Genomic DNA, 26,729 nt, shown 5'->3' with positions numbered 1-26,729 from the left:
CCCCCCCCCCAGATTTTGGCACATAAAAGCTGAGACTCCTCCAGAATCCAACAGAGGCCAAGCAAAGGAAACTGAAGGACAACCTGCCTAGAGCGATGCCTGTGGGACTAGGTGACCCTGCAGCCCTTGCTGGCCTCCTGCCAGCAAGCAGCCCTGCTCCTCTTTGCATTTTAATGCCGAGGGAGCAAGGGAGCCTTTGCCATTGCCAACTAGAGCCCCTGGATACAATGGGAAGGCAGAGAAGGAGGGGGGCCGTCTCTTGGCATAAGAGAGCCAGTCTTCCTTCTCACTGTTCCAAATCCAGTGCGTTTGGGGGGAGGGGTAAACGAGCTTATCCCCAGGGAAAACATACTTTCCCACCAACACGGCACTAACCCCCCAGGCATCAAGCCACTGCATCAGCCGAAGGGTAGAGAGGGAAGGTCAGTCAAGCCAGCCCCCAGTGTCTGGCCCACCCAGAGCCCTGGGCTTTAGCGCTAAGCTGACTCTACAGCCTACTGGCCATCCCTCTCCTGCTGATGGTGTGGTAAAAGCGTCTTTTGTATGTGTTCATCTTCCAAAAGCCAGTGACCCTGACACTATACACTCCTCAAATGATTCTTGGAAAGAGACTGTAGATGCCTTGGGGTCCAGGCAGTGGGAAGATGCAAATCTCAGCACGTCTTGAATGAGCATCTCCTTTCTGGGGTGATGGGGACGGGAGGGAAGGGCTGCTCATGTCATCCAGGCCCCACAAGGCCCATGGAGACCCCCAATCCAGAAATGGTGAAACAGGAAGTGGCTTGCAACTCAGTTCTCTTCTAGATGCACGTTGCAGAAGCGGAAGCAGGATCCCAAGAGGGAAGGGAGGCTGATGAATTAAGGCTATCCTCCCAGGGAGCTTGAGACTGGATGCCAGATTTCCTCACACACACATACACCCCTTTCCAGGGGGCTGGCTGGGCCCTTTCTGCTCACTGCCAAGTCGCAAAGTTGTGTGGTCACCTCCCCCCAGCTTCCCGCCCACCCGTGCCCTCAGCCCTCGCCTCCCTGAGCCAGGACAAAGCCCCAGCAGTGACTGAGAGGAGAACAGGAGGAGGGACAGAGGGATGGGGAAAGCTGCACAAAGGAATTCCTCACCCCAAGCCCCCTGACCGGCAGCGGCAGCAAGTAAAGAAGCAGATCTGCTCGCCCTCCCCCTTCCTCCCTCCCATCTTCCCACCCAACCGCCCGGGCACAGACACCACAGGCCACGGAGCAGCTGCAGGCCTTGGGAGAAGACCCACACAGCCTCCTGTAGGTGGCAACAGTGCCACCTGTTTGACTGGTGGGGCTGAGCCAAGGACTGGAAGAGGGAGGAGGCAGACAACTCGGAAAGGAGCTGGGAAGCAGTGCAGTGCAGTGCAGAGCAGAGAGCAGAGAGCAGAGCGGAGCTGCTGCTGAGAAAAGGTGTGAGGGTTCGGGAAGGCTGGGGGCCACAGGCGGGAGTGGCGGGGTGGAGACCAGCTACTGCTGGAGGGACTGGGCCCAGGGACTGAGCAGCACCCCTGGTCAGCTCCACTTATTGGAGTTTTCTGACTGCTCAGATCCTGACCCCATCCTACAGACATCTCCTGGAGGGAGGTGGGACCGTGGAAGACAGTGTCTGGGGTGCAGGGGCAAGACCCAAAGTATGGATGGAGCTCAAGGCAGGCTACTACCACTCGGTCCCAGCATGGGACGAGGCGGAGGGCCTCCTTTTGGGTTGGCTTTTTCCTGGGAGGGGTGTCAGGGAGGGGAGAGCCTTCCTTCCCCAGCCCTCCCCCCAGCTTCAGCCCCCTAACTTCCATGCCCTACCCCAACCCTGCTTTCCCAAGGCAAGCGGAGGGTAAGAAGGGCTGTTTCAGGACAGCCACACCCTCTCTCCTTTCAGGGCCCCGGCCACTGTGCATCCCCTAAGACTCCACAGCCTCGGGGGAGTGCAGAGGACAAGGCAAGGGCTCGTGTTCCTCAGACCACACACACTTTGGGTGTATCCAGGGGCTCCTTTACATACGCCAAGTCACCTAGAAACCCATTTTACTGACAGCCACTAGTGCGTACTCACATACAAATGCTGACACAAGTCCCACACCTTCTCGTGTAGAATCACAATCACATACCCAGCCCGTCTGGAGATCAGAAAGCCAGCTTGGTCTCAGTTTGACCCCAAAGCTCAAGGTCCAGGGATCCCCTGTCCCAAGACAACCACACCCCCCCCATACACACCTTTGCCCTGTATTTGTTGTACTTTCACCAAAGTGACCTCAGAGGGTGGGGCCTCTGAAAGGGGAAAGGCGGGGACTGGGTTCCTGGCTGGGGTGGGGGGATGACTGGGCAGGAAGGGACAGGACTGGAGCGCAAAGGCTTAGATTTTCAAGGTGTGTGCAGGCAGGAAAAAGTTTCCTCCAGAAGGTAGGGAGTGACCCAGGCAACCCGTTCCCCTAAAGACTTCCCCTTATTGGTAGTGCCCCCTGCCCCTGGGAGGCAGAGACAGAGAATCTTTCAGTTCAGGGCTTTATGATGTGTGCAATCTCTGTATCCATAGCAACTGGCCAACTAGCCACTAGCCAGGGCCCCCTCAGTCCCAGATCAGGACTGGCGCCTGTGCTTCAGGTTACTCCTGGTTCCTGTGGTGGAAGCCTCAACATGGGGCTGCCTGAAGCTTGGCCAGATCTGCCTCGACTTGCTAAACCATGTCTGCCCCCCCCCCAGGCCGTTCCTCCTGAGTCCCCACTCCAGGCAAGCACTCCATCCCCAGATAGGGATGCTGTTAAAAGGAGAGAGTGGGTGTGTATCCTGCCTGGCGGCTAGACCTCCTGGGTGTCCCACTGACTTTCCAGGTGTCCAGATAAAAGGGAAAGAAAGACCCTGGAAACTGTCCCCTTTGCTCCCCTCCTCATCCAATCTGGCCCTCGGGGCCTGCGCTGTGACCTCGGTTGCTGAGCAGCAGCGCAGGCCTCTGCTCCTCCCCCAGGCTCCTCACATATACTGGAGGGAGGCTGGGATCCGCCTTCTGCCAGGGTTCCTGCTAGCCCGGTGTCCCTCCCCCCAGGCCCCCGCCATGGGTGAGTCCCCTGGCTGCTGCTCCGTCTGGGCCCACTGCCTCCACTGCCTGTACAGCTGCCACTGGGAGAAACGTCCCAAAGACAGGACGCAAACCAACAAGGTGAAGTACGGATGAGGCGGCGGGGGCGGGGGAGTCCAGAGCAGAGGCCACTTGGAGGGGATGAGAAGGCCAGGTGTGTTCAGAGGCAGCGGAGGGAAGGGGGTGGGGAAGGGGCTTTCTCTCCCCAGAAGGAAGATCCCCTCAAGTATGGAAAGAACTATCTGCAAAGCAGAGCAGCCCCACGCCTGGCAGGAAGCCCCCTTGAGCTACCATCCACTGGGGACTCTGAGCCACAGTGGGGATGGGCTGTGAGCGTCTCTCCTGCTCCTCTGCAGCGCGAGTGCATCTGGTTCGGCCTGCTCTTCCTCACCTTCCTCCTCTCTCTGGGCTGGCTCTACGTCGTGCTCATCCTCCTCAATGACCTACACAACTTCAATGAGTGTGTCACGGACCCCCTTCCTCAGCAGACATGTCAACGTACTCCCCACCCGGGGACCCCTGGGTGCTCAGTCATCCCCAGCCCTGCCTGGCTTTCCACCTACCCAGTCCCCTTGAAAACCCTTCCGTGAAGTCTCCGCAGTGCTTGGAGACCCTGACCCCATGAAGGGCTTCCCCTCACTCCCTTCTAGCCCCCATCCTGGATCCACCCAGCCCAACTCCCCTCAGGCCACTATTACCGTCCTTCCCCCACTCGGCACCTCCCTCTCCCCTCCCACAGATTCCTGTTCCAGCACTGGGGACACTGGATGGACTGGTCCCCGGCATTCCTGCTGGTCATCTCACTACTGGTCACCTACGCATCCCTGCTCTTGGTGGGTCCAGGGGCAGCTGGCCTAACCTTAGCCCTTCCTTCCTGCTCGGCTCTGCCCTGTTCTCACCCTGGCCACTGAGGGGAGGGGAGGAGGGAGGTGTCAGCCTGGGAAGCCCACTCAGGGACCCCTCTTGGCACCTCACGACTCCCACCACCTCTGCCCCCAGCTCCTGGCCCTGCTTCTGTGGCTGTGTGGCCAGCCTCTGTGTCTGCACACCGTCCACAAGGTAGAGTGGGGATGGGAGCAAGCGCGGGAGGGGCACACTGGGCCCGGCGCTTAGATGGTTCTTCTATCCCTGGGCGCGAGCTCAGGGCCTGAAGCCCAGTAAATATGCATTGCGTGGAAGAAGGACAGCGGATGAGTCAGGAGAAGGGAATGGTCTTGTCTTCATAGAGGAAGGGGCAGCCCAGGTTGCCACGAGTGCCCCACTCCTCCCTGGTCCCCCAGGTGCTGCTCCTCCTCATTATACTTCTTGTGGCCGCTGGCCTGGTGGGACTGGAGGTCAAATGGCGAGAGGAATGGCATAGCTTACGTCTGTCACTGCAGGTGAGTTGCTGATACCCGGCGCTTAGGGGGGAGCCTCCTTCACCTGTGGCCAAACCCAGGACACAGCTTGCTCCCGGGTGCCCCAAGACTCCAGGTAGCCCTCAACTTCAAAAGTCAGGTCCTAGGAAGAGAAGGGGAGGGGTTCTAGGGAGAAGAGCCCTCCTCACCAGCTCTCGTCCACAGGCCACAGCCCCATTCCTTCATATTGGAGCAGTTGCTGGCATCACCCTCCTGGCCTGGCCGGTGGCTGATACCTTCTACCGTATCCACCAAAGAGGTGCCAACTCCACCCTTCCACGCACTCTCACTGGCCATCAATGCTTCTGCCTCCTGGGGCTCCGTTCCCCGCACCTGCACTCTGCTTTCTGCCCCCAGGGCCTATCTCTGTCCTTTCTCCATAGCCTGTCCCCCACTCCCCAAAGGTCCCAAGATTCTGATACTGCTCGTACTTTTTGGAGTTGCCCTGGCCATCTACCTGGTGCCCGTATTCATCTCCTCAGCCTGTATCATGGAACCCAAAGACTTATCCCCCAAGCCTGAGCTGATAGGACACCGAGGGGCCCCCATGGTGAGTGTTGGGCAGAATGCTGGCAGGGCAGGGAGGGTCTGCTCTTCCAGGCTGCTGCAACCAGACCTCTGGGTTCCCAGGCTCCCACCCTTCCTTGCTACCTCCTCGCTTTTCCCAGCTGGCCCCCGAGAACACCCTGATGTCCCTGCGGAAGACAGCTGAATGTGGAGCTGTTGTGTTTGAGACCGACGTGATGGTCAGGTGAGAGAAGCTGGGGCACCCTCCCCCACCCAAGTGACACAGCAGGGGGGCTCTGGAAATGATGACCAGCCCCAGAGCTTGGCCCTCTGACTCCTCTTGTGCCTGCAGCTCCGATGGGATCCCCTTCCTCATGCATGATGAGCGTCTGACCAGAACCACAGATGTGGCCTCTGTGTTCCCAGACCGAGTCAATAGCCATAGTAGCGACTTCTCCTGGGCTGAGCTGAAGAGACTCAATGCTGGAGCCTGGTTCCTACAGGTGAGGACAGCCTTCCGGAAGAGGCAGCCACATGCAGGGGCACCCACGGCAGAGGTCATTCATTCACAAGCATGTGCTGAGCCCTGTGCTGGGCGATAGGTATACAGTCTCTGCCCTCAGGGCATTCCCTCCTAGCAAGGAAAGCGACTAGGCAACAGGCTATCAGAATTGAAACCTCCAGTGAGAACAAGGTCTTCACTGGGTAGAGAAGAGAGAGAGGTCACTGTTGGGCAGGGGGAGTGTGGGAGAGGATCAGTGGTTTCACACGAGAAGATGCTTGGGCAGCATATGAAGCGAGAGTAGTTTTTAAGATGGACAAGGCAGGGAACAGGAATTCTGGTCAGAGCGAAGGGTGTGTGTAAAGCCCAGAAATATGAAGAAGCACTTCCAGGGAACAAAAAGTGGTTCAGTGGGAATTCCTGGTGGTCCAGTGGTTAGGATTCAGCACTTTCACTGCCGTGAGCTCGGGTTCAATTCCTGGTTGAGGAACTAAGATTCTGCAAGCCAGGCGGTGCGGGAAAAAAATAATAATAAATGCCCATCAACAGATGAATGGATAAAGAAGATGTGGCACATATATACAATGGAATATTACTCAGCCATAGGAATGAAACTGAACTATATGTCATGAGGTGGATAGACCTAGAGTCTGTCATACAGAGTGAAGTAAGCCAGAAAGAGAAAAACAAATACTGTATGCGAACACATGTATATGGAATCTGAAGAAATGGTACTGATGAACCCAGTGACAGGCAAGAGTGGAGATACAGAAGTAGAGAATGGACTTGAGGACATGGGGCTGGGGTGAGGGGCGATGGGGAAGTTGGGACGAGGTGAGAGAGTAGCATAGACATATTTACACTACCAGCTGTAAAATAGATAGCTAGTGGGAAGTTGCTGTATAACAAGAGGAGATCAACTTCATGGGAGATGCCTTGGAGGGCCAGGACGGGGAGGCTGGGAGGGAGTCACGGGAGGGAAGGGATATGGGGATATATGTGTAGATGCAACTGATTCACTTTGGTGTACCTCAGAGACGGGTACAAGAGTGTAAAGCAAATACATTCCAATAAAGAGTTTAAAAAATGATAATAATAATAATAAAGAAATAAAAAAAGTAAAAAAGAATGAAACAGTGGCTCAGTGGAAGCAGGAGATAAAAATGCATGGGGGTTGTGGGAGATGAGACTGACCAAGGGCTGGGGAAGCAGAGGCTTGGTCTTGGGGTTTTTTGGGTTTTTTTGTTTTTGTTTTTTAATTTATTTTCATTTATTGGCTGCATTGGGTCTTCGTTGCTGTGAGGGCTTTCTGTAGTTGTAGAGATCGGGGGCTACTCTTCGTTGCAGTGCGCAGGCTTCTTATTGTGGTGGCTTCTCTTGTTGCGGAGCAAGGGCTCTAGGCACGTGGGCTTCAGTAGTTGTGGCACATGGGCTCAGTAGTTGTGGCTCGTGGGCTCAGTAGTTGTGGCTCATGGGCTCTAGAGCACAGGTTCAGTAGTTGTGGCGCATGGGCTTAGTTGCTTCATGGCATGTGAGATCTTCCTGGACCAGGGCTCGAACCTGTGTCCCCTGCATTGGCAGGCAGATTCTTAACCACTGTGCCACCAGGGAAGCCCCTCTTGGGGGGTTTTGAACGCCAGGCTTGGAAGTGTGGACTTCGATCCTGCAGGTGATGGAAAATATTTAAAAGGATACTTAATTTGTTTAGTTCTTCTTTTCTTGATTACCAAAGTAATACAAGTTCCTTGTTTAAAAAAAAAAAATTGTCAGAGAAGTAACCTAAAATTGAAACATCTCCTGTAATCCAGCCCCTCAGCTGGGTACATATTCTGAGTGATTAAGACATAGCTGAGTGCTTAAGAGTAAGGGATGTCTGAGTTTGAATCTTGGCTTCACCACTTCCTAGCTGTGTGAGCCTAGGCAACATTCCTTAGGGTCTCTGTTTTTCATTTTCCTCATCTATAAAATGGGAATAGTAACAATACCTACCTTGTAGGATTATCAGGAGGATTAAATAAATTAATACACATAAAGTGCTTCTAATACTGCCTGGCACATAGTAAACATCTAATAAGTGCTGATAGCTCACTTTTTCCATGTCAGTGATTAGGAGGTAAGGTCATTTGTTGATTTCAAGGGGAGGGGAGGAGAGGAGATTGGCAGAGGTTTGGAACAGCCACCAGGAGGAATGGGAGAGGCAGCAAATCAAGAACAAGTAAAAGGATGGCTAAGTGGCACTGAGAGCAAAAAATAGGACTACAGTGCCAACAGCCCACGTGGTATGCTCCGCCCCCCGATTCTAGGGGTGGAGGAGGCGGACAATTGTAGAATTCAGACTTTGGGATTTGTGGGGCAGACGGGGCAGGCAAGGAGTTGAGACGGCTGTGGAAAAGTAGTTCAAGCTGTGGGTGGACCATGGGTAGGGGATGTAGGTGTGGCCCGAAAGGGGTGGATGGATTGGAAGGAAACCAAGGGGTTCAGAGACCAAAGAGAAAGTGTAGTGAGAGCAAGGAAGTTAGGAAACCGAGAGGGGAGGAGGTTAGGGTCAGAGTAAAATGTCAGAGGGTCTAGAAGAGGCCAGCTTGGCCACAGTGGGCTGAAGCTGTGCACCAAGTGGGGGTAATGAGTGAAGATAATGGGGATGGGGGATGGCCTGGAGGCTTCTTCTGGCCTTGAAATAATTTTCTTCTTCTTATAGAGGCGACCCTTCTGGGGGGCTAAGCAACTGTCAGGCCCTGATCGGAAAGACGCTGAGAATCAGACAGTGCCAGCCTTGAAAGAGCTACTGAAAGAAGCTGAAGCCCTCAACCTTTCTGTCATGTTTGACCTGCGCCGCCCCCCACGAAACCACACATACCATGACACTTTTGTGAACCAGACACTGGAGACTGTGCTGAGTTCAGGGGTGCCCCAAGCCATGGTGATATTGCCGGGACCCCAAGTGCCCCCTGTTGCCCCTCTCCCCTGCCTTCCCTAGGCCACGATGATAATGCTGGGGCTTCCCCGAACCCCAGGGCCCCACCCCAGCTCATATACCCCATCTGCGGCCAGAGTTCTCTGCCCCTGCCCCCACCCCCGGGATCCCCAGGCCCTCCCCAGCTTCACGCCCATCCACCCTGAACCACAGGTCCTTTGGCTACCGGATGAAGATCGGGATCATGTCCAACAACAGGCCCCCCAAATGCGCCAGATATATGGACATCTGGGAGGCCACAGCACTGAGAGACCCCAGTTTCTCAACCTCCCCTATCAAGACCTGCCACTGTTGGATATCAAGTGAGTGCCAGAGGAAAGCAGCTGAGGGAATCACGTGAGGCTTAATGGTAGGGTAGAGTCAAGGCTGGGAAGGCAAAGGCCATTCATTCATTTGCTCATACAACACATATTTATTGAACACCTGCTATGGGTCATGTACTGTTTATTGCAGGCTTTGGGCGTGAAAGAGACAGACAATAAACCACTGCACAAAACATGTATATTGGATAGTGATAAGTGACCTGAAGAAGAAAAATGGGAAGATGTAGTACAGACTGGGGGAGAGGGGCTAGGGAGGGTCACAGTAGGAAGAGTGGTTAAAGAGGTAGGGTCTGCGCTGAGACCTGACAGGTCACAAAGACGTGACAATGGGAAGAGCTGCAGAAGAGCAGGAACAGCAGCCTCATGAGTGAGGGGAAGGCGAAGCTGGAGAGGTAGGCAGGGGCCAAACTGGGTAGGACCTTGTTGGCCACCAGAAGGATTTTAGCTTTCATTCTACACCAAAGAGACAGGTGCAAGAGAGGATGGGTCCAGGGGAGAGAGGCGAGAGAGTCCCAGATGTGAGCTGGGCCCCAGAAGCTGACCCAGCCAGGGAACATGATAGACTTCAAAACATGGGGTTGCCAAGGCCTCGTATAATAGCCCTGTGATCAGATACAAAAAAACTGTGCACTGAATGATAGCCCAGTTATCATATTAAGTATTTTAAGGAACTTTTCCCGAGTTGTCACCATGGGAGGAGACACGACATCAGGTTTGGCCCTCCCCTTCATCTTGTCCTAGTCAACATTGACTGCTGACCATGTTTCCAAAAGGCATGAATTGGTAATGAAAACACTGATGGGAAAATGGAGGCCCCAAAAGGTCTAAGCACTCTTAAGATGACGGGCCAAATGTACCAAGATGAAACGCAACAGAGATACATGTAAAGACCTATATTCAGGGTCCAAGAGAAGCCCAATTGCACAAGAACGAGAGAGGGAGACATTGGCATTAGTAGGAACAGGTGTAAAAAAGACCGGGGCTTTGATTGAACCCTCTGCTTAATGAATGAGTCACCAGCAGCACGTAACATTGCGGAAAACTAGCCTGACCCTGGGCTGCCTTTACTTGGGCATAGTGCCCAGAAGGCAGGAGGAGTTTTCCTTTCTTCGAAGCTGGTCCCAGCCCACCTGGGATATCACGCTCAGATGCAGGCTCCATACTTCAAAAAGAAACATTGGTAAATTAGAGTAAGATCAGATTAGAGAGGTTTGTATGGTGAAGGGAATGATAAGCCAGATCCCCAGCCCCGGCTGAAGCAACTGGAGCTGAGGACCTGGAGAAGAGAAGACTCGGGGGAATGTGGTCACTGTCCCTCAGACCTCTGAGGGGATGTCAGGGGACAAAGAGGAGAGACACATTTGTGTGGCCCCAGATAGCAAAGCTAGGACCCATAGGTGGAATCCACCAGGAGACAGAGTTGGTCAGGGACTGCTATGCAAAGGCAGAACTGATGGCTCTGGGGCAGTGACACTGTAGATTCAAGTACAGAGAGGGGCTGTCTCCCTCCCATGCCTGGAGCCCCATAATTCTGGATGTTCCCTATTTCTTCCCGGCCTCCACAGGGCACTGCACCAAGATAATGTCTCGGTGAACCTATTTGTAGTGAACAAGCCCTGGCTCTTCTCCCTACTCTGGTGTGCAGGAGTGGATTCGGTCACCACCAACGACTGCCAGCTGCTGCAGCAGATGCGTTACCCTGTCTGGCTTATTGTAAGGGCTCTGGGACTGTCACCCCTCCTCCTCTTTTCCCATCCCTGCTTCTCCTTAAGCCTGTCCCTGTCCCTCTCTACCTTACTTATCCCCCCCCAGTGTACTACCTCTATCTGTATATGGGTGGCTCTGGCTACTGACAGGGGCTTTTTTCTACTCCCACAGCCCCCTCAGATCTACCTAATGATGTGGATCATTACCAATTGTGTCTCTATCCTACTGCTTTTGTGGACCTTCCTCCTCCAACGGTGAGTGTTTTGTGCCTCAGCTTTCTTGGTCTTTATTCTCCCTACGGTCCTGGTGATGGGGCTGATTCAGACTCAACATTGCCTGGGGCTTGGGGTTTCATCTGTTTGGTTTCTTTTTTTTTTTTTTTTTTTTAGAAATTCTATTTTTTAATTTTTTATTGTTTGGTTTCTTATACAACCAATTGGCTTGAACCTGGGAAAGGCAGTTTGGGGGAACTTGGGGTCAAAAGGTCGTGCTTGAAGTTGGCTGAACTCACAATGAGAAGCTTTTCTCCCTACAGGAGATGTGCTAAGGAGAGAGAGAGAACCGGTAAGAACTTTCTCCCCTCACCTAATTTTTCTCCTCCTCTAGCCTTCCCATCGCTCACTCCCTATATGCCCCCCCCACCCTTCCCTCCCCAGGCTTAGAAACAGCAGTGCTGCTGACCAGGATCAACACTTTCATAATGGAGTGAATGCCCTGTCCTGGGCCCCCACCAGCCAAGGTCTGAGGTCTGTTTGCATTGGCCAACAGCAAGGAGGAGAGAATGGCTGAGGTGGAATGTTGGTGGGGTTGGTGTGGGGTGAACTTTGACAACAGGAAGTTTTGAACTATGAGGGGCCTCTGCCCAGATGGTGGGCATGCCCCAAGCTTCCATGGAATCTGCTTCCCTTGGGATTTTGACCTGAGGTTGTTAGGAAGACACGGAGTCACGAGAAGTTTCTCCCCAAATGAAACCAGAACAGAAGAAGAGACAAGGAGATTGCCAAGAGAATGTTTCAGATCCGTGTGCATGTGTTCTTGTGTAGAAGGCACAGGGTGTCAGGGATGGGACAGCTTGGAACAGTGACTGAAGGAGATGACAAAACGGCCTTTCCTGGAGAACTATAAGATGACGGAGATAGCGACCTGGCTCCATTCACTGCCTCCCTTGACATTCAATTTATCTGATTTCCTGCCTAGAGGCTGGTGGCCAAAGGGCCCATCTAGCCATGTAATTCTGTGCCTACAGGTGGCTTTTTGCTGTGCACAGTCTTTTCTTCAAGACACATTGGTTACTGAATCCTGTCCATTAATCTGTTATTCAATGAATTTAATGCCCATTTGGCACAATCTAATCTTTTCAGGGCTGGGGCCGGGTGGAGGATGCACCTTCCATCTAGGGCTGTATGTGACATGACACTGAGGGGTCATCGTGATGAGAATCGTGGGTTGGAAGTGGCAAGAGGACCGCCTGGGGCAATGAAAGGGTGCAAGTGGGAAGCAGGAGCGCAGCCGCCACAGAGGGCGTTCCGTGTGGCCCAGGCGCGCTGTGCAGAGTTGCGCTGTAGCTCCACCTTGTGGTAACCTGCCCCAAGAGGCGGGCCGCACAGTCGTCACCCGTGACGTATTTGCTGAATGCCACCTGTTTCTCGTGCCCGTTGGGGACCTGTGTCCTTGGCTGCGGACCCCGAGGGCATGGTTCGATTTCCACAAGTTTTCGCTTCTCTGGGCCGCGCACAGGGTCAGGTTGCCGGGCCCACCTTACCCTCGAGGAGCAAGTTCCCCGGTGTGTTTGCTGCTCGTCAGTCCCCGGGCTAAACAGTTAAGATGACCAGCGCGGAGCTGGCTTAGGATAAGGAGTCTGGTAGAAGTGGGAGAGGGGCTAAGGCAAACACAAGGACAGGAGGGGGCTCTGGCTGACTCTTCAGTACCCCACCGCACCCACATTCACCCCGGTTCATGCCTCCACACAAAGGGAAATGGAAATAAGGGTCTGATGAGGTCAGGAGGTTCAGTTCTCAATTCCTCCTCTCTCGCCAGACGGGGACCTGGGGCGGCACTGTCACCTAGGGACAAGACCCTCCTCGGTTGCAGGGCAGCCCCGAGAACTACAACTCCCAGGATGCCCCGGGCCACTTCCGGTCTCAGGATGGACAGAAGCCAGTTTGAATTTGTGTTCCCGCCCCCTCCTCCTTCCGGACCCCGCCCCTTCCCTTCTCGCGGCCCGGTGCCCGCCGTGCACACACATGCACATACGTACACAGGCCGCCGTCCACGCCAACATACCTGGCCTGCGGTGGGCGGGTGCGCCGGCGTGCGACTGGCTGGGAGGTGGGAGGAGTGCTGGGAGCCCGTGCCGCGGCCGCTGCCTGGTCCCAGTCTTCTCGGAGGTCCACGCGGCCTTGGACCACCTCTTCCACACACTACTTTTTCAAGCTGCATTTGCGTAGTTTTCCCCGTTCCCGATCCCGCCCCTCAGACCGACTGCCGGCCTCAGCTCTGGGGCGCCCAGGTACTGCCGGGCTCTCACCTCTCAGCATGGACCTCCCCCTCTCCCCATACCTACCTTTCTCTCCCCTCCCAGTCGCCCAGCCTCGCAGCCCCGCAGCTTCTTCCTCCCCTCCTATTCCTGCCTGACCCTGACCACATCCAGGGTCTCCAACCCCCGCCGCCTCCACCTCAGCTCCCAGGCTCTGAGCTGCAGGCCTCTAGCCTCACAGACTCCCGGCAAGAACGCCCCCAAGCCTGTGCCCCTAGCCCCTAGCCTTGAGGACTCAGCCCTGAGCCTGCCACCGCACATCCTTCCTCTCTTCCCAGGAGGACTGTACAGCTATGGCGCACTTAACCCCTATAGGGTCCTGGACTGGTGACTGAGATTGACAAAAACTTGAGGGCGGAGGGCCAAGGGGAGCTGCTCATTGGGGTTCGGGTGCAGTTGCTCTCGTTATTTTTAGCTGCTGACTCATAGCTTCTGGCATCCGGGTTTGGGGCTAGCAGGCTGGGCTAAGGGGCTATTAATAGAGCTGAGGCACAGCCCCGACCCAGTTCAGTTTAGAAGCACAGGGAGCAAGGAGCCTCCCCCTGTCCCCCTGTGCTGTGGAGATGTTGTGGACTGGGGCAGTGGCTGGACCAGGACCTCTCTGGCTGCCAGTATCTCAGCCTGATATCTCTACCTTGGAACTCTTGAGGGAAAGACCACGATGAGACGCCGGGCACAGCTCACTCCTAAGCTTGCCGTGGCTTTGGGCTCTGGCACAGTGAAGTTCCTGCTGTACTAACTTAGAGTGAAGAGATGAATCCCAAGTGGAAGGATTATTGTGCCCACGGCTTTGGCCTGCTTGGACCTACTCCTGGGCCAGAATGCTAGGTTACTTGGAGGAAAAGCTGTGGATTTCTGGTCCCCCATAGGCCCTCATAAGGATGGGATACTTTAGCATGGTTCTCACAGAGAGGGCACAGAGCTGACAGAATTTGCTAGCCCCAAACCAGACACAGCACTAGGAAGCTGCCGAATTCTGTGTTACTACCCTCCCATTCTTCTTTTTGTTTCTTTCCCTCTTGTTGGGCTCTGTCCCTACTCACAGGGGTCAACAGAACTCAGGATCTCTCCCTACTCCTTAGAGAAATCTAATTCAGGAAAGCCACTGAGAAACTTGTCTCCACCAAGGTATGAATGATCCTTTATATATTGTCATTCCTGTGGGTCCTTTTTATTTTAATGGGTGAAAGTAGGAGTTCCCTAATCCATACATTGGGAATGGTGGGGAAATCTTGATACCTTAGTAGACTAATCATCAAAATTATTCCTACCCACGCCCAATGTGCTAGAATTCCCATCCACCAAGGATGCATACTCACGGCAATGCCCCTTACCCGCAAACCAGAAACTTCCTGCTTTCAGCAACCCCGATCTCTGGCTCCCAGGTGAAACCCGAGGGCTTTGGGCCAAGTGTGATTATTCCTCCACACAGAAAGATTGGGTTCACCCAGTGAAGCTGTACTTTCAAGAATGAGCCCAGGTTATCAGACAGCAGCGGGCCGCACTACCCTAACCCCATCAATTTGCTGAGGGTGCTGGAGAAACGGTGGACGGGAGTGCGAAACAGTCCCTCTCCTCCCAAATCCCTTCTCAGGCTCCTAGGTGCCTTCAGTCTCTGTGAGGGCCGCCCGGTTGCCTAGCAACCACAACCGCCTGCAGGGCCGTGGGCTGTTTTCGACCTGTAGGGGGCGCCTGTCTCCCTGGGGCCTCAGGCTGGAGCTCTAATAGTTGGGAGGCGTTTCCAAGTCTCAAAGCATCTCGGGGTTGCTGACCTCTCCCCAGGCTTGTCAACCAAGCCCAGTCTGAGCATTAGAGAGCCTGTAGAGTGGGGAGAAGCTCACTATGAATGTAAAGGGGTTTTACTCATATTCATTAAAAATGAAAATGTGTATGTGTGAGAGAGAGCGAGAGCAAGAAAAAGAGAGAGAGAGAGAGAGAGAGAGAGAGAGAGAGAGCAGTCAATGGGGACGGGCTGTGGGGAAGGCAGTTTGACCCTCTCTATTCACTCCAGGCTTAGCGATGTTTATTCCTCAATCAGAGCAGTTCAGAGGCCCAGGCTATTGGGTGTTCTTTTTTTCCTGAGCTACTTTCAGGATGTAGGAAGAGAGTCTAGCGCTCTATAGTATTGACAAGCTGCTGAGCATATAAAAAGCCTTTAAGGTCCTGAGTTACAAGCATAGTCTAGGCTTGGTCATGAAGGAAGATATTGATTCATCTGTCCATTCAACAATAATAATTAACCCTAACCCACTGTGTACTAGGTAATGTGCTAAATGTTTTACATTTAATCCTCCCAAAAACCCTATGATTATGTCCATTTCACAGATAAAGAAACTGAAGCTCAAGAAGTAAAGTGATGGCCAAGGTCACACAACTAGTGACTGGGTTGGGTCTGGCTGAACAACCACTGTGTGCCAGGGTCTAAGAATACAGGAAACAAGACACTTCTCTCTTTTTCTCTACCTAAGGAATACCTAGTCACCCTTCAGGACCAAACTAAAAATATCATCTCTTATGAAACTTTTTGTAAGGCCTTTGCCACCCACAAGTAGAGTTGATAACTTGTGGGGTTTTTTGTGTGTGTGTGTAACCCTCTGAAATAGCACTTTTCACAGTTATTGTAATGATCTGCTTCTATAGTTCCATTTCTCTAACTTTGAGCACCTTGGCAACAGGGCCTGTGTACTATTCATCACCACTTGGATATCTGATAGACATCTCAAACTCAACATGTCCAAATCTGGACACCTGATCTTCTTCCCCCAAATGACCCCTCCCCTAAAGCGGTCCTCATCTCGGTTAATGGCAATTTCACCTTGCCAGTTGTTCTGGCCCAAAAACCTTGAACCACACCTTGTATTCAATCTTTCAGCAAATCCTGTTGACTCTCTCTTCCAAATACATCTAGAATCCAATCACTTCTTATCACCTCCAGTGCTGCCACTCTAGTCCAAACCACCATCACCTCTCACTTGGATCACTGCAGTAGCCTCCTGACTGGTCTCACTGCTTCACCCATGTCTCCTGTGGCCTATCCTCCACACAGAATCCAGAGTGATCCTGCTAAATGCAAGTCAGATCATGTCAGTTCTCAGCACAAAACTCTCCCAACGGCTTCCCATCTCTCTCAGAGTAAAGCCAAAATCCTTCAGTGGCCTACAGGCCCTATAAAATCTGATCTCCTACTAAATCTCTGATCTTATCTCCTAGTACATCCCCCCTCCCACTCTGCTTCAGCTACTTGGTCCTCCTTGCTGTGTCAAGCTAGGTACACTTCTTACCCAGGACCTCTGCACTGGCTGTTCCCTTGCTAGCTATACTCTTCTGCATGACTCGCTTCCTCACCTCCTCAAGTCTTTGTTCAAACATCACTTTCTCAGTGAGGCCTACCTTGACCAACCTATTTAAGGTCGCCTCTATTCTAATCTCCAGTTTATAGTAAATACAGGGTATAGAGGAACAAGATAAATGACACCACAAGGGGGGAAAACCCAGACAAATCCAGAAGTAGGATATTCTACAAAACAATTGAGTTGTACCTTTCAAAAAGCCAATGTCATTAATTTAAAAAAAATAAAGTTGAGAGACTTCTAGTTCTGGACCCAATTGGAGTAGACACACTTCTCCCTATTTCTCCCACTAAGGACAGCTAAAACTCTGCATGTGACATATAAAACAAACATAGAAAGACTCTTAAAGAAGGATAAAAGGGCAGACTTGACTAGGTGAATTTCCTGGGCTTTCTTGTTGCCTCATATATCCCAGACTGGGGGCCGGCAAAGCCAGCCTGGAAATGCCAATAGGCACAGACCAAAGCAAAACAAAACAAAAAGCCTCAATAAAAGCCTGCTCTCTCTAGCCCAAAGACTAGCGAATGGGCAGCTTAGCCAGACAGAAGAAAACCCTTAGACAGTAACCACTCTCCTGCAACCAGACATCACAGAAAAAAATTGCAGTTCCACCCATGCCAGCCATCAAAGACCAAGTAGAAACCAAGACTTTCCTTCTTGCCAGGCTACCCCAGGCTCTCCGGGGTGGTGTCTGAGTAGGGAGTCTGGACTTCCATCCCCACAGTGTAACCTGGGTGGTATCAGAGCATCAGAGGAGACCTAGTGGAGTGTCAGGACTTTTGCTGCTGCCCTGCTCTTCCTCCCCTCCCCACCCTAGTCCTCTGCCACCTTCACCCCCACCTGCACCCCCACCCGTGGTGAGTGGAAGCCACCTGGGTAACAGGAAGGAGGCCCTTCAACCCCTCCCAGCCAGGTAGGTGTCAGTGGAGGCCTCATGGGGAGCTGGAACTTCCACGCCTGCCCAGCAATAAAGAGGAATCCCCTTCTTGGGTATCAACCAATGCTGAGGGGGGAACTTGAACTTCTACCCCTACCTGGCAGTAGCCAGGTAGTGGCCCCTTCCATTGATGGCAACAGTGTCAGAAGAGGCCTACCCAAAACAAACGATTTAAAAACGATCTAGAATCTCATAACATAATATCCAAAAATATCTGGGATGCAATGAAAATCCACGCATCATACCAGCAACCAGGAGACCCTCAACTTGAATAAGAAATAATCAACAGATGCCAGCACCAAGATGACAGAGAGCTTTCGATGATCTGAGAAGGATTCTAAAGCAGCCAACATTTAAAAAAAAATGTTCCAATGAGCAATTACAAATAAGTTTGAAACAAATGAAAAAAAAAAGGAAAGTCTTAGCAGAGAAATAGATATGATGAAGAATCAAATAGAAATTTTGGAAGAGAAGAATACAGTAACTAAACCAAAAAACTAAGTGGATGGGCTCATCAGCAGGATGGAGAGGACGAGGGAAAAAAAATCAACGAACTGGAAGATAGAACATTAGAAATTACCCAATCTGAACAACAGTGGGAAAACAGAGTGAAAAAGAAAATGAACAGAGCCTTAGAGACATGTGGGACTATAACAAAAGACCTAACATTCATGTCATCGGAGTCCCAGAAGGAGAAGAGAAAGAGGGTGGGGCCGAAAAAGTCCTCAAGATATGATGGCTGAAAATCCCCCAAATCTGGCAAAAGACATAAACCTACAGATTCAAGGAGCTGAACAAATCCCAAGCAGGATAAAATCAAAGAAATCCATGCCAAGACACATTATAATCAAACTTTTAAAAACAAGACGAAGAGAAAATCTTGAAACAGTAAGAGAGAAACACCACTTTGTCAACAGGGGAAAAACAATTCAAGTATCAGTGATTTCTCACCAGAAACCATGGTGGCCAGAAGGAAGTGACACTACATGTTTCAAGTGTTAAAAGAACTGCCAAACCTGGATGCTATATCTAGTGAAAATATCCTTCTGAAATGAGGGAGAAATCAAGATATCCTCAGAGAAAGGAAAGCTATGAGACCAGGACACCAGCAGACCCACCCTAAAAGAGTGGTTAAAGGCAGTTCTCAAAACAAAAAGGAAATAATAAAAGAAGAAATCTTGGAGCATCGGGAAGGAAGAAAGAATAGATGAGTAAAAATGTAAGTACGTACAACAAACTTTCCTTCTTCTCTTGAATTGTCTAAATAATGTTTGATGGTTGAAGCAATAAGTATAACATCATCTGATGTGGAGCTCAGTATTGTAGAGGAGATATTTAAGACAACCATACTATAAATGAGACAGGGTAAAGAGACCTAAAGGGAGGTAAGTTTTTTACACTTTCCTCAATCTGTTAAAATGATGACACCAGTAGGTCTTTGTGGTGACGAAATAGTTTTGTGTCTTGATTGCAATGGTTGTTACAGAAATCTCCACATGTGGTAAAATGGTATAGAACTATACACACATTGTACCGATGTCAATTTCCTGGTTTTGATATTGTACTAGAATTACGTAAGATGCAATCGTTGAGGAAAACTGGGTGAAGGCCCTCTCTGTACTATTTATGCAACTTCCTTGTAAGTCTATAATTATTTCAAAATAAAATTTTTTCTTTTAAGATTGGGGCTGTTCTAGTGGCTAAAGACACAAATGCAACGTGACAGCCTTGATTAGATTCTGATGTTAAAAAATATAAAAGGCAAGTTTAGAGAAATTTGAATATAGACTGGACATTAGATGATATTAGATGATATGAAATTATTGTTAATTTTCTTAGATGTCATAATCATGTTGTCATTACATGGGAGAATGTCTTTATTCCCACAAGATGGATGCTGAAATATTTAGGAAAGGAGTGTAATGAAATTTGTAATTTACATTTGAACGGTTCAGAAAAAATTGTAGATAGATCGGTAGAGCAACTATAACAAGACATTGCCAGTTGTTGGCTCTATGAGGAAGATATATAGGTGTTCATTGTACCATTCTTTCAACATTTCTGTATGTTTGTAAATTTTCATTTTTAAAAAAGTTGGAGAGGATATGTGGAGGATATATATGTGATAAAGCAAGTATAGTAAAATGTTCCCTGTAAAATTCTTTCAATTTTCCTGTATGTTTGAAAATTTTCATTTTAAAATGTAGGGGTAAAAAACTTGAAGAAAAATGATCACAACCTCATGTCCTTCCCTAGTACTCCCAATCCTTCTTTCTCTGCTCTTTTTCTTTTTCCCCACAGCACTTATCACCATATATTGTAGTATATACTTCACTTATTTATCGTGCTAATTTTTGTCTGTGTGCTTTCACTAGAATATAAGCTCCCCAAGGGCAGGGATTTATTGTGTTTTGTTCTGTTTGCTGCTATATCCTTAAGTCCTAGAACAGTGTCTGGCACATAGCAGGTGCTCAGTGAATATTTGTTGAGTTAAGAATGAATTTCTGTAGCGCTAGGGCCTAGGTCAAGGTCTTGCACACAGTAGGTGTGCAATGAATGTTCATCGAACTGATATCTGAGATGCACAGGAGAACTTGAGTGAATAGACCTGTTGTACTTGAGTGGTTCAGAGCATGGACTCTGGAGTCAAATGGCCAGGATTTGCATCCTGATTCTGTCACTTCCAGCTGTGTAACCGAGCTGTATTAACATCTCTGAGACTCAATTTCTCATTGGTAAAAGTCAGATAATAATAGTAGCACCTTGGTAGCAGTTTTGTTTGCATGCAAAGCACTTAGGACTTTGTAAAGACTCAATAATTGGTAGCTAATGACAAAAGAAGAACAGCAAAAAGATAATAATTTTCCCAGCATGTTATCTTTCTTCCATCCACCAACAGGCTGAGCCAGGAGAGGCTAAGGAGATGTCCTTGGACAAGTATTCCCAACTTCTCCTCCAACCCCCCAGGTTTCTTTCACTTCAGGTTTCTTCTTACCTTTCCTTCTTCCCTGGACTTTCTTTACTCTCTTGGCAGCCTGAAGCTCTTTCCCCCATCATAACCATGCAGGAGTGGAGTGGAGGAGACAGGAATCTGTGCTCTAGGGACAAAAGCTTAGAGCTTCCCTTTCCTCTGGTTCTAGGCTTGAGTCCCTCATTGGTGATGGAAGCAGGTCAAGTGTGAGGTTGCAGTCATTTCTGGGCCTAGAGGTTGAGAGAACAATAGTCCTGAGGAAGAGGCACTGACAAGAGAGACGCCGCCTCAGCTGCCCTCTTCCTTGGTCCCCTGTTAGGAGAGAGCACCTCCCTCACCCTGCTTTAATGTCCCTTCGATCTGTTCTGCCGCCTCAAGTCTTTACTTCTGGTGGCCACAGCTCAGAGCAAGCCCAGGGACCCATTGAGCATCTCTTTGCAACTCCCTCTTGGTAGTGGGGTGGGGTGGAGTGGGCAGAGGACAGGCTGAAATTGGAGATGAGGGCGCACAAGAGTGGAGGCTGAGCTCACCCATGGCCCAAGTCCCCTGTCCCTGCCCTAGGGTCGGCCCTACCCCAGATATCTGCGGAGCTGGGGCTGAGCCTGGGGGCGCCACTGCCTCTGTTCCTTTAAGGAGCCGCTGTTTAGCATTCCTGCCGCTGCCGCTGCCACTGCCTGACTCTGCACGCTGATTGGCTGGAATCAACTGAGAAGGGAGCCAGGGAGAGATGCTCTTGACTCCACTCAGATCCATCCTGGGGACCAGTGCAGGAGCGGTCCTCGCAGCACCCAGCTTCTGCCCAGGCTCCCGCTTCTTCTTTGCCGCTGGGCCTTGGCCCAGGAGCCACGACGGGCGACACGGAGCCGCCAGTGCTGGAGGGGGAGCCGTGGGTGCGGGGCAGCGTGGGGGCAGAGGCCCCGGGACGCCCGCCCGGCCCCAGGCCCCGCTCCGCCCGGGCGCCCCCACGGGTGCCCCCCCCTTCCTGGTCCGAGCAGTGTGAGTGTGCCCGGGAGCCCGGAGGCGGCGGTGGCGGCGGCGGCGTGGAAACCGGCGTGGGCTGGGGGGTCCGGGCCGCGGGGGGCAGTGCCATGCACAAGCACCAGCACTGCTGTAAGTGCCCCGAGTGCTACGAGGTGACCCGCCTGGCCGCCCTGCGGCGCCTGGAGCCTCCCGGCTACGGGGACTGGCAGGTACCCGACCCCTACGGGCCAGGTGGGGGCAATGGAGCCAGCGCCAGTTATGGGGGCTACAGCTCGCAGACCCTGCCTTCGCAGGCGGGGGCCACCCCCACCCCCCGCACCAAGGCCAAGCTCATCCCCACCGGCCGGGATGTGGGGCCAGTGCCCCCTAAACCAGTCCCAGGCAAGAGCACCCCCAAACTCAACGGCAGCGGCCCCAGCTGGTGGCCCGAGTGCACCTGTACCAACCGGGATTGGTATGAACAGGTATGGACCAGCGGAGGGGGGGTGGTGGTGGGGCAACCCAGGGGGGCTAGGGAGTGGGCGCCTGGAGGTCTGGGGTGCAGCAGGGGTTCCTGGGGCTTCAAGCCAGCAGACCCTGAGCCCTAGCATTTCAGCTGGACCAAGAGAGGCGGTTGGAAATGTGCTCTTCTCTGTGTGTGTCTTTTGGGGGGTCTCCATTTGGAGGGGATTGGGAGGAGCTGTGTGTCAGGAGGTGGCGGTATGGCGGAGGGGCACATTTTCCTGTGTGGGGGGATTGGGCTCGCCTCAGTGTGGGGGTTTAGCAGCGTCTCTGTGTCTGGCAGGGGGCGGGAGGTTCTGCGGGGGCTGTGTGCCGTGTGTGTCTCCACGGGAGGGGAGGAGGGGGCATGGTGCTCTGCGTAGGGGGCACATGTGTGTGTGTGTGTGTGTGTGTGTGTGTGTGTGTGTTGAGGTGTGTGGAGGAAGGCAGTGGAGCTCCTGTGAATCTGTGTCGAGGAGTCCATGTGCCCAGCTCACTGAGCTTCATCCCTTGATGCCATGAGTCCCTCTCCGTCCTAGTCCCTTTGTGTGTGAATGTGCACATGGACATGTGGGGATGTCTCTCTGGGTGTAGAGGTGTCTCTGTAGATGAAGCTGCAGGTTTGGCTGTATTTGCCTGTGTGTGTGTGGCGGGGGGAGGGCTACATGTATATGTGTGTGAGCATGTGGCTGCAAGTGTGTGCACGCGTGTGCCTGTGTGTGTGTGTGTGTGTGTGTGTGTGTGTGTGTGGTGTCCCTGGCGAGAGGAGCTTGATAGGCAAGGGAGGGGAGAGGGAAGAGGTGAGAGACACGTCCCAAGCAAGGCTGAGAGGCTGCTGAGAAGGATGGACTCTTTTGTCCAAGCAGCTCTGAAGTGTATATGTGTGCTCGGGGGCCGAGGGGGGTACTGAAACAAGCTTCCTTGCTCCAGAACAGGCATGATGCCTGGAGCCAGGCAAGGGGCAGCTGCTCTGGTGCAGGGACTGGCCCCAGTGGGGCATGTCCCCATTGGGTACCCCAAGATGTGGGAGAACTTGGCCCCCCAGCCCTGACTTGGCACAGCTTGGGAACCCCTGGGTGCTGGGCACAACTCCGGCTTCCACTCCCAGCCTAAACTGCCAGCTTAGAAAATGGAAGGAGCATCTGTGGGAGAAGCAGCAAAATGGAGGCTGGGCCGGCAGAGCCAGGTCCCTGGCATGCATGGCGGAGGGCCTGTCTGGTTATTCGCCTCTGCAGCCCCCAGGGTAGGGAGCGGGGACGAGGAGGCTTTGCTGTGGAGGGCAGGTGCTGGCTGCCCCAAGCTGGTGACCATTCTGGCCACCTCCGTCCCCCTCTGGGGATCAGATGTGCTCTCATTCAGAAGCAAAGGTGGGGACTTCCTGGGGAGAGGAATCCTCGGTTCTGGCCTTCTATCTGTCCACACTGCCTGTTTCCTGTGTCCCTTGCCTTGGCCCCTTGCCCTCTCCAGAGGAGTCTCCTCTCTCCTTCCCCCCTCCATCTTGGGACCCTACCCTTGTAAACACTCTCTCATGCTTGTCCGGCTCAACTGGGAGATAGGTGCCAGTCCCAAGGCTGGGCCAGGTGTTCAAGGTTTCTTTGCCAGGGCTGATCCCTGCATGGCTCCTGGCCCTGGGAACAAGTTCCCTGAGGGGGTGGTGGGAGGCTGGAGGGTGGACTGGTGGAAGCATGGTTATCGCACGTGGGCACACGTGGTCCACCAGATGCATACAAGAGCTGCATGGAACTCCTTTTGCCTATGTGTCTGTTGCATGGTATGACACAGGCAGCTGTGCTGGTTTCTGGGCTCTTAAGAGCCTTCGGTTCTTCCTCCTGAGATCAGGGACAAGAGCAGGGCTGCAGTGGAACCCTCCCACCAACTCCTAGGACTGCAGGGCAAAAAGTCCTGGGGCCAGGCTCAGAAAAGATGGAGGTGTGACTAGCCAGTCCTCTCCTCCTCTCTGCTTTTCGAAGCCAAAGCTGTGTGGCGTGGAGGTGGAAGGGGCGGAAGCAGAGCAGGACATGCAGAGGAACCCTCACCGTAGGTTTGCAGCTTCCCTCTTCAGAGGAGGAGACAGGGGTCAGGAAAGATGGGGGAAGGGCACCAGGCTATCTGGGGAGAGGGGCAAGAGGGCTTCTCCATTCTTGGAAATGAGAGTGTGAGCCAGGGAGCAGGTGCTACTTGTCGGTCCGGAATCACATTTTCACCTGACAGTGGTCACAAGTATGTCCTGTCTGGGAGGTCACCTCTGTGGGTTGGTCAGACAAACTCTGTGTTTCCATCCCCTTCCCTTGCATCTCCTCCCGTGGCTGTTGCATGTTGAAGGCCATGGACTCTGCTGCCAATCAGTCCATGGGTCATCAGCTTCTCCCTCATGGGGACGCTTGTCCACTCTGCTCCTGTCCCACCCCTGGCTTTGCCTCTGACTCCCGACCAGATCTCTTTCTGCTGGGAAACACAAAGGGTTTGGGGTCAAAGGCCCCTTGATTAGAAAATGGATTAAGACTTTGACTCCTTCTGTCCATTTGAGGAATTGGGTTCTTCAGGACACAGAAGGAGATGTAGAATGAGGGTTCATGAGGTACTCTGAAGAGGGTAACTTTTCTTTTTCCCATGAGCTTTACTCATGGGAAAAGGTGGTGGGTGGCCAGAACATCAATGGCCTTGGCAGCTTGCTTTACTCAAAGGAGCACCTGGAGATCCAGGTTCTAGCCCTTGCTCTGCCACTAACTCCCAGTGTGCCCTTAGGCACAACCTGTGTCTTCTCTGGGCCTCAGTGTCACTATCTGTCAACCTAGGAGAGGCTGAAAAAGATGGTGTCTGCTGTCCTTCCAGCTCTGACATGGTGGGAGTCTGGGATCCCCAAGTCAGGGAGAGCTGTTGTTCAGAAAGGGAGCAGGTCCCTGTGCAGGCCACTGAGTACCCCTGTCGATGCTGATCCCCTTTCTGCCACCCACCTCAGGCCAGCTCTGCACCCCTCCTAGTGAATCCCAAGGCCCCGGAGCCCAGCCTCTTGGTGAGTGCACCACTGGCTGGCTCGGTCCCAGATAATTGATCTGGGCTAAATGAGCAGCTGGGTTTGGCCTGATATGGCTGGAAGCAAGAGGGGGGTGCTCCTCAGGGTCAGCCTGTCCCATCTGTGGCCAAGAGGTGTTCCAGGGTCAGTTTGGGCTCTCCTACTCTGTGGGGAGTGGGAGGACAAGCAGGTTGACCGGGAGCAGATGACTGGGGGGGGGGGCGGGTGGCAGGATGCACTTAGGGCCCTTCCTGTGTCTTGCCCTAGGTGAATGGCAGCGATGGCATGTTCAAGTATGAGGAGATAGTCCTTGAACGGGTGAGTCTGGCGGTGGGGCAGGATGAAATGGGAGGGGAGGGTTAGGACCAGGAGAGGGGAGGGCCCCGAATCTTGGGCTCAAGACTCATGGGGGACTTGCTTTGAGAGAATGAGGAAACAGTGGCCCTCAGAGGCTGCATCAGTCAATCAACTAACAAATATTAATTGACCTTGCTCACTGAGGCCTGGGGAATTGAGGAGGGGATGGCTTCGCGGAGGCCTCCATGCCAGAATGGCCAGCACAGGCTGGGAATCTGCCGGATTTGTGATGAATGTGCCCCAGCCTGCCGTGGCCCCTTCTGAGGCCTGGACAAGCTGCTTTGGGGGGGGCAGGGGGAGATGGGGCCCCAGCAACCCTCCCCCATGCCTTCTGCATGAGCAGACCGTGCCCCTCCACTTCCTTCTGCAGGGCAATTCTGGCCTGGGCTTCAGCATTGCTGGTGGCATCGACAACCCCCATGTCCCCGATGACCCTGGAATCTTTATTACCAAGATTATCCCTGGCGGAGCAGCTGCCATGGACGGGAGGCTGGGGTGAGGTGGCTTGGAAGCAGGGTGGGGGATGGCAGGGGCAGGATAGAGGGGAGGGGAGGAGGGCCACCTGGCAGGATGACCCTTCCATTAGATCTGAGGGGGGAGGGGGAGAGGAAGGAGGAGGCTGGGAGGGGAAAGGAAGAGGAGGAGGTGGGAGAGGGGGTAGAGGGCTGGTGGCAGGGTGTCGTGCCTCTTGGGCTTCCCCCACAGGGTGAATGACTGTGTGCTGCGGGTGAACGAGGTGGACGTGTCGGAGGTGGTGCACAGCAGGGCGGTGGAGGCGCTGAAGGAGGCCGGCCCTGTGGTGCGGTTGGTGGTACGGAGGCGACAGCCCCCACCAGAGACCATCATGGAGGTCAATCTGCTCAAAGGGCCCAAAGGTGCGGCCCTCTGGGTTCCCGTGCTCTGGCCAGAGGCCCCTGGTTGGCCCTGTAGGAACTGGAAGGGAATACCCTCACTTCATTCCTGCCTCCCCGGTCCAGCTCACAGCCTTCTTTCTTGACCTCACACCTCACCCTTAGTGACCTCAGGATGGCAGCCTAGTGTTTGGGATCCCTGGGGGGAGCTCCTGTGTGGCTGGTGGCTTGGCTGGGTGTGGGGGATTGGGGTTGGAATTGACTGAGCACTCTCACTTCTCCTTGTGTCCCTCTCCCACTCCCTGCTGGCTCCCACCCAGGCCTGGGTTTCAGCATTGCTGGAGGGATTGGCAACCAGCACATCCCAGGAGACAACAGCATCTACATCACCAAGATCATCGAGGGGGGTGCTGCTCAGAAGGATGGACGCCTACAGATCGGGGATAGGTTGCTGGCGGTGAGACAGCCTTCCCAGGGATGCCCAAATGGTGGGGTGGGGAGGTGGAGCTCTAGCTGCCTCTCCCCCCACCCGAACCTCACTTAGGGACTAGGCATCATGGGAAGTTTCAAGAGCATCATCTGAGCTGTGTGTCCCCATATAGCAAGGCCCTAGTCCTCTTCATGGCTGGAACTCCCTCACCTGTCCACCCATACCCTCTGCTTCTGTACTTGGGCCTCTGTTAGATAGAGCACTGTTGAATTTCACTGAAAGGTCACCCCTCAGTGTTCCCTGGGGAGGCCCTCCCTTCTTCTCTCCG

General features: G+C 53.0%; 2 protein-coding genes across 8 annotated transcripts in view; both read left to right on the top strand.

Moving 5' to 3' along the window:
• Positions 1-1,305: 1,305 nt before the first annotated feature.
• GDPD2 (glycerophosphodiester phosphodiesterase domain containing 2) lies at positions 1,306-11,835 on the top strand. 6 transcript variants are annotated; one of them, XM_057718012.1, is made up of 16 exons: positions 1,306-1,428; positions 3,053-3,166; positions 3,442-3,545; positions 3,825-3,918; positions 4,085-4,144; positions 4,366-4,464; positions 4,648-4,741; positions 4,887-5,032; positions 5,151-5,233; positions 5,342-5,492; positions 8,190-8,411; positions 8,619-8,767; positions 10,354-10,501; positions 10,667-10,749; positions 11,031-11,059; positions 11,152-11,835. In XM_057718012.1, exons 2-16 carry the CDS (start codon positions 3,062-3,064, stop codon positions 11,202-11,204), a joined length of 1,620 nt encoding a protein of 539 aa, XP_057573995.1. In that variant the 5' UTR covers positions 1,306-1,428; positions 3,053-3,061; the 3' UTR covers positions 11,205-11,835. The 6 variants fall into 6 exon arrangements, with proteins under 6 accessions (XP_057573995.1, XP_057574001.1, XP_057573996.1 ...); XM_057718018.1 differs by having other exon boundaries at positions 3,442-3,608; XM_057718013.1 differs by lacking the exon at positions 4,085-4,144.
• Positions 11,836-12,766: 931 nt separating this feature from the next.
• DLG3 (discs large MAGUK scaffold protein 3) overlaps positions 12,767-26,729 on the top strand; it is a 62,825-nt gene continuing 48,862 nt past the window's right edge. Inside the window, exons 1-8 of one of the 2 annotated variants that reach the window (XM_057717959.1) lie at positions 12,767-13,004; positions 14,077-14,159; positions 15,357-18,537; positions 20,923-21,734; positions 25,031-25,081; positions 25,491-25,615; positions 25,826-25,995; positions 26,292-26,428. In XM_057717959.1, coding sequence (XP_057573942.1) covers positions 21,378-21,734; positions 25,031-25,081; positions 25,491-25,615; positions 25,826-25,995; positions 26,292-26,428 — 840 coding nt within the window. In that variant the 5' untranslated portion in view covers positions 12,767-13,004; positions 14,077-14,159; positions 15,357-18,537; positions 20,923-21,377. The remainder of the gene's footprint in view (positions 13,005-14,076; positions 14,160-15,356; positions 18,538-20,922; positions 21,735-25,030; positions 25,082-25,490; positions 25,616-25,825; positions 25,996-26,291; positions 26,429-26,729) is intronic. The other variant, XM_057717960.1, reaches the window with a different exon arrangement.

Source organism: Hippopotamus amphibius, chromosome X (genome assembly GCF_030028045.1).
Source record: "Hippopotamus amphibius kiboko isolate mHipAmp2 chromosome X, mHipAmp2.hap2, whole genome shotgun sequence".
NCBI classification, from domain to species: domain Eukaryota; kingdom Metazoa; phylum Chordata; class Mammalia; order Artiodactyla; family Hippopotamidae; genus Hippopotamus; species Hippopotamus amphibius.
Note: the sequence above shows the minus strand (reverse complement) of the source record. Positions and strands in the feature narration are given on the sequence as shown.